The sequence below is a fragment of the Urocitellus parryii genome, chromosome 8 (assembly GCF_045843805.1).
Source record: "Urocitellus parryii isolate mUroPar1 chromosome 8, mUroPar1.hap1, whole genome shotgun sequence".
Classification (NCBI taxonomy): Eukaryota; Metazoa; Chordata; class Mammalia; order Rodentia; family Sciuridae; genus Urocitellus; species Urocitellus parryii.
In genome coordinates, this window is record NC_135538.1 from 123,491,359 (window position 1) to 123,497,892 (window position 6,534).

Below are 6,534 nucleotides of genomic sequence, written 5' to 3' on the forward strand. Positions count from 1 at the left end.
AATTTTCTGGTTGTACATAATCCCAGATGCCCCTGCTCAAAGAAAAAGAATAAAATATCCCCCAATAAGGCAAATTGTTAGATAATGATGTTTTCTATTAGGCCTTCTCACTTTAAATAAACTACAGACATCCACTGCCTATAATACTATCAAATGTGAGCCCTAAAAAGGAACAGGAATCATTCTCAGATAAATTTAAACTTCTGAAGTTATGATCCAAATCCTACCTTCACAAGGTGTAGGATTTCCTTTTATGACAAAAAAATGTATTTGTCATAACCATGTCAGTCATGTTGTTGGTCATTAGAGTAGTGACACTAAGATTTATTTACACATACACATTCCATACACATTGTTTCACCTACAAATATTTATTTATTTATAAAACTCTTATATGAAGTACTGCAAAAAGAAGATGCATACATTTCTTGAAAGGAGGATAAGAAGGACTTAAAGTAGCTAAGGTCAGGATGTCATTAAGGAAAATTCCCCACCTAGAATATTTAAAGTTATGCTCCTTGTAGATGAAAAAAGAAACTATAATTAGATAAAACCTACAAGTCCCCAAAGTCTGAGAGAATGCTTGGGTGTGTTTTGCATTTCTCCCTAACTTGGGTCTCTTGCCAGCAACCTTTTTATTGCCCACTTAAATTCTTTGTTTCTCAAGGTATAGATCAAAGGATTAAGTGAGGGTGTCACCACAGTATAGAAAAGGGTGAGGAATTTTCTGTGATTCTGTGTGTACTTGCTCTTAGGTTGTATATACACAGAAATTATAGTCCCAAAGAACAAAACCACAACAATCAGGTGAGATCCACAGGTCCCAAAAGCTTTCTTCCTGCCTTCAGTGGATTTTATCCTCAGCATACTCCTAACAATGCAGCCATAGGAGACCAGGATAAGCCCCAGAGGTATAACCACATAGAGGACAGTAGCTATGGAGAGCTCATTTTCCAAGAAGGTTGTGTCCACACAAGCAATTTTAATCAGTGCAGGCTCTTCACACATAAAATCATCCACTCTGTGGTGGCTGCAGAGAGGCAGCTGGAAAACAAGGCTGGTCTGAACTGTGGACTCCACAAAACCACTGGTCCAGGCCACAGCTGCTAGTTGCTGGAGAAGTTTTGGGTGCATGATAACACTGTAGTGGAGTGGTCGACAGATAGCATTGAAACGGTCATAGGCCATAACAGTCAGGAGGACACACTCTGTGGAGCCCAATCCCAGAGCAATGTATAACTGGATCACACAACCAGTGTAACTGATGGTCTTCTCAGGGCCCTTGAGATTCCAAAGCATCTGGGGGACAATACTGGTAGTAAAACAGAGGTCCAGGAAGGAGAGATTGGAGAGGAAGAAATACATGGGGGTGTGGAGTTTGGGATTCAAGTATGAAACAAGTATGATGGCTGTGTTCCCCAGAAGTGTCAAAATGTAGATAACAGAGATGACCAGAAAAAGAACCATCTCCAACTGTGGCTGGTCAGAGAATCCCAGTAAGATAAAGCCTGCTGGGTTGCTAAAATTGAACCCCTTCATTGTTCCTCAATTGAGACTCACCTTTCTTGATAATTTGTATTTTATTCCTGTGGGAAGAAAAAAAATCCTATACTATAACCAATAGGAAAATAATGAGCATTTCAATACTGGAATTATATACAGAGAAGTAATATGCACAAATGAGAAATTGTGTTTTTATATAGAACAAGAGACAAATGCATATAATTAACATGCTAAATACAAAGCAGAATAGACATTAGGGTCATATAGCAAAACAGATTTGAGACATACGTGAACTATCTGAAAATAAAACACATAGGCTATCAACGTGGAAACTGTGAAAAAGCAAATCAGTTGAAAATAAAATGATTTCTACATGCATAGATACATGATAGTTATACAATAGATAACACAGATACATAAACTGAAAAATACATAGACTAGATCAGACTTAGAGAACATATATCTAGTTGAGATACAGTAAGATTAATTATAATATTAAGCAGGAATTGTTAGATATGACTATCATTCATATCCATTGCTTTACTAAAGGTAGAAGCAACCAGCAGTAAAACTAAGGATAACTTCTGTATTTCTCTATTGGAGATATTGGTCTGATTTACAAATATTGCTCTCTAGGAAAACCTAATGCATAGTTTTTAATAAGCAACCATTATCCTTGATGATTCTTAGGCCCACAAGCTTTAAGATGCTTTTATTGTAAAAGTACGCAAAGTCAACCACCTTTTATAAAGTAAATTACATAGACTGTATAATTCAAACTATTAAGTTGCAAATATTAAGAATTGTGGTTATGAAAATCTACTTCTGATTGGTCAAGTTTAGTCTCCAAAAAGACTACAGCATTGATTAACTATGAGAGTTAAATATAAAAAGATTCCTTTAAAATATCTTCCCTAGAAAAATTTTCTGGTTGCTTTCAAACAACCTAATTAGAAAACAAATACATCCAAGAACTTTTGGCCATTATGCCCAGATTCAGGTAATTATATAGACCAGTTTAAGAAGAATATGTGCCTAATTTTCTTTGGCATCCATGGTAGTAATTGCATGCTTAAATTTGGATAAGATGAAACTATTATACATTTTGAGCAATTGGTTCTTCTTCCAGAATTATAACAACAAGAAGAAAATTGACATTGATCACATTGTTTAGCATCTCTCTATCTGGCCAAGTACTGTGGTAGTAAAATAAAAATCCTGAATGCTTTAATGTACCTGAAGTGACCTTGATTTTGTTGGCATAGTCTTTCCTACTGTTGGATAACTAGAACTATGCTGTGTTGAAGTATTTGATGTCTACTGGAAGAACAAATAGATGAGTGGTCACATTTTATTTGTATAACTCTACATAGTCTCAATTTGTTCCTTGTATATTTATTTATGTGTCTCTGTGTAGATATTTTCCAGGAAAACAACACTATGAAACTCCTTCCTCCCCCTTTCACATTCTGCTAATAAAGATGAGGATAAGAGGATTTCTGTCTGAGAAAGAGAAGACATTAGTCAATTTTTATGGCTAAAAAAATAGTAAATAATTATGTTTGCTAAATAAGATAAAATTCCCTTTATTTTTTCCCATAACATGAAAAGAAATCCTACCTTCAGGGCTGGTGCTGTAGCTCTGTGGTAGAGTACTTGCCTAGCATGCATGAGGCACTGGGTTCAATCCTCAGCACCAAATAAAAATAAACAAATAAAATAAGGGCATTCTGCCCATCTACAACTACAAAAAAAAAAAAAAAAAGAAAGAAAGAAAGAAAAGAAAGCCCTACCTTCCAGGAAGAATGATGACCTAGCCGTAGAGGCTCCTATGGTTTTGATGGAAAGGTCGTCCATGAACACAGTTCCAGGAGAGGTAGTGGAGGCACCCTGTGAGGCAACTTGTTAGCACCAACTCTCTCCTGCAATCTCTTCGCTCAAACCATCCTCAGGTAGATGTTGTTTAGCTTGTTTATTCAGTCGCCATCTCTGGAGCTGTTCTTCCCAGGCAATTTCCAATTGCTATATTGGAGAGGGAGATAGATCTCTGGAGAGAAGAATTGCAGAGACTTGCGCCTCTGTTTCTTCTAGAAAACAATCAATTGTACTAAGCAAACAAATACAAATAAAGCTATCCAAAATGGAGAGGGAGGGTAATTAAAATTCCAGGCAGTGACGACATCCTTCATTTCTACTCATAATGAGCTTTGCAAAACATGTTAAGGTCATTCACCTACTTCCTATCACCTATGCTACTAAACGTATAAAATTATTTCGATGATTTCTTAAAAGTTTTTTTTGTTAGTGAACATATGTTTTTTAAAATGTGTATGAGGAAATGTGTATATCTGTATAAACATTCATTAAGTTAAAATTCATTTTCTAACTGGACTTAGTGGGATGCACTTATAATCCCAGTGACTTTGGAAACTTAGGCAGAAGTACTGAGGCCATATTCCACAATTCAGTGAGACCAGGGCTTAAAAGAAAAAGTAAAAATGATTGGGGTTTAGTTCACTGGTAGAGCATCCCTGTGTGCTAAAAGAAATACAATTATTGTAATCTAAGAAGTGCCCCAACATATTTCTGGAAAAGAGGGAATAATGGGGGGAGGGAAATGGATTCTGACATCCAACATAAAAGAAGGGAGAGATTGGAAATTCATTAACTCTTTTAAGTAATGGTTCAAAATACAGTCTTCATGTCACCATAAATAATGCTTTTAATATAGAATTGCTATCACTTAATTCTTTTTAGTATCAACTTTAAGTCCAAAGTCTTATCTAAGTACTGGTTAAATTATGAATGAGTGAGACTCAAGTTATGATTATCCTGAGACAAAATTTCTTCTTGTTGTTAATCTGTGAAAGCAAACAGATTATGTGCTTCCAAAATTCAAAAGTGGAACTAGCACAGGAAAGACGTTGCTATACCAATGGAGAAACTATAAGGAAAAAGGGGATGGTAGTGCTCAGACAATTTTAAAAGCTAACAAGACAAATTTGATTTGATTCTAAGGTTCAAGTATAATTCTCTTTAACTTGATGCTTTGGGCTCCAGGCAACAAGGCTGTAGTGCTGCCTCCTCAGCTCTGGGCAGTGTCTTGTTCCTGAGTGTCTGGGCCTCAGCAGCCTGGTCTGTCTAAATCTAAATCTAGATTTGGTCACCCTCTGTGAATACCAGGACAGCCTTTGGCCAGCTGGTCTATGCACTTTGGGACTAGGGTGGGAGGAACAGTCCTGCTACTCTGTGAATAATCTTTGGAGTTCACTCTTTGCTTTTATTGAATGATAGCACATATTTACAGTCAAATAGCTCTGTTTCCCCTATGCTAGAGAATCCCAGATGTCTGATAGTCTTCCTTCATTTTGACCTACTTCTGTCCTTTAATTCCAAGTTGATAGTGTTTCCACTGGTATAATTCAATTTCTTTTAAAATTTTTTTTCTTTTTATGTACTCTTTTTAGTTTTATGTATCATTAAGATTTATTTAGTTATACATAACTTTAGAATTAATTTGAAATATGTACAAAAGCATGGAATATAATTTGCTCTAATTCAGTCCCCAGTACTCTCCTTCCCCCTCCCCCCAATCCCTTCCTATACTCTATTGATATTTCTGTTATTTAGTTTAAGGATTTTTTTGTTAGTGTTTTGTGGATGTACATGATAGTGAGATTCACTGTGGTATACACACACACACACACACACACACACACACACATAAGAAAGTTAGGTCAGATTTATTCTGCTGCTCTTTTCTTATCTGGTCCCTTCTCCCTTACACACAATTCCCTCCATCTAGTTCACCAATTTTCTTTTATTTTGATGGAATCCTGCCCCCTCTTCTCTTTCTTTCCATCTCTTTTACCCCTTATTTTTGACTAGATTATTAGAGAAAGCATTCAATCTTAATTTTCTGAGTTTTGCTTATTTCACTTAGCATGATAGTGTCTAGTTCTATTTACCAGCAAATGCCAAAATTTCATTTTTTTGACTGAGTAAAAACTCCACTGTGTATATATACTACATTTTATTAATCCATTCATCTGTTGATGGGAAACTAGGGTGGTTCCATGGCTTAGTTATTGTAAATTGTGCTTCTATAAATATGGATGTGGCTACATCCTTATAGTATGTTGATTTTAGATCTTTTGGATATATACTGAGGAGTGAGATTGCTGGGTCATATGGTGGTTTCATTCATAATTCTTTGAGAAATCTCCCTACTGCTTTCCAAAGTGGTTGCACTAATTTTCAATTCCACCAACAATTTGTGTATACCTTTCATCTCCCCCATCCTCACCAACACTTATTTGTATTCTTGATAATTGTCATTCTAACTGGTGTGAGATGAAAATCTAAATGTAGTTTTGATTTGCATTTCCCTAATTGGTAGAGATGTTGAAACTTTTTTTTCCATTTATTTGTTGGTCACAAGTATTTTTTGTTTTGAGAAGTGTTTGTTTATTTCCTTTTACTATTTGTTAATTGGGTTATTTGGTTTATCAGTATTAAGTTTTTTGAGTTCTGTATATATTCTGGATATATCTGAGGAGCAGGTGGCAAAGATTTCCTCCAATTTTGTAGGCTTTTTCTTCATGATCTTGTTTTTTTGCTGTGCAGAAGTTTTTTCATTTGATGTTAACCCACTTATTGATTTTTTGGTTTTATTTCTTGTGCATTAGGAGTCTAGTTAAGAAAGTTATTTCCTGTGCCAACAGGTTACTGTGTTGGACCTACATTTTATTTTAGAAGTTGCAGTTTCTGATCTATTTCCTAGGGCTTTGATCCAGTGTGAGTTGACTTTGTGAAGGATGAGCAGTAGAGGTCACATTTTGTTCTTCTACATCTGGATATCCCCACCCTTCTTGGGTTTGAGGGTGTCTTGTGCATGAGTGTGTCTTGCTACAGCCCCATTGGTGAAGCTATGCTCAACTGTTTCTTTGTAATATAACCCTTTGCCTTGTTTAGGATAGAATCTTCCATGGAAGTACCTTGTGTGTGTCCCCTTCTCTTACTGTGCCCTTG

At 35.9% G+C, this 6,534-nt stretch overlaps 1 protein-coding gene across 1 annotated transcript; it reads right to left on the reverse strand.

The window, feature by feature from the left end:
* Nucleotides 1-606: 606 nt before the first annotated feature.
* Nucleotides 607-1,467, reverse strand: LOC113178405 (olfactory receptor 2G3-like). The gene has a single exon (XM_026382740.2). The coding sequence runs from the start codon at nt 1,465-1,467 to the stop codon at nt 607-609; it is 861 nt and encodes a 286-aa protein (XP_026238525.2).
* Nucleotides 1,468-6,534: the final 5,067 nt, after the last annotated feature.

Coding starts and splice junctions, on each gene's coding strand:
- LOC113178405 (XM_026382740.2), bottom strand. CDS start 1,467: ATGGTTCTTTTTCTGGTCATCTCTGTTATCTACATTTTGACACTTCTG.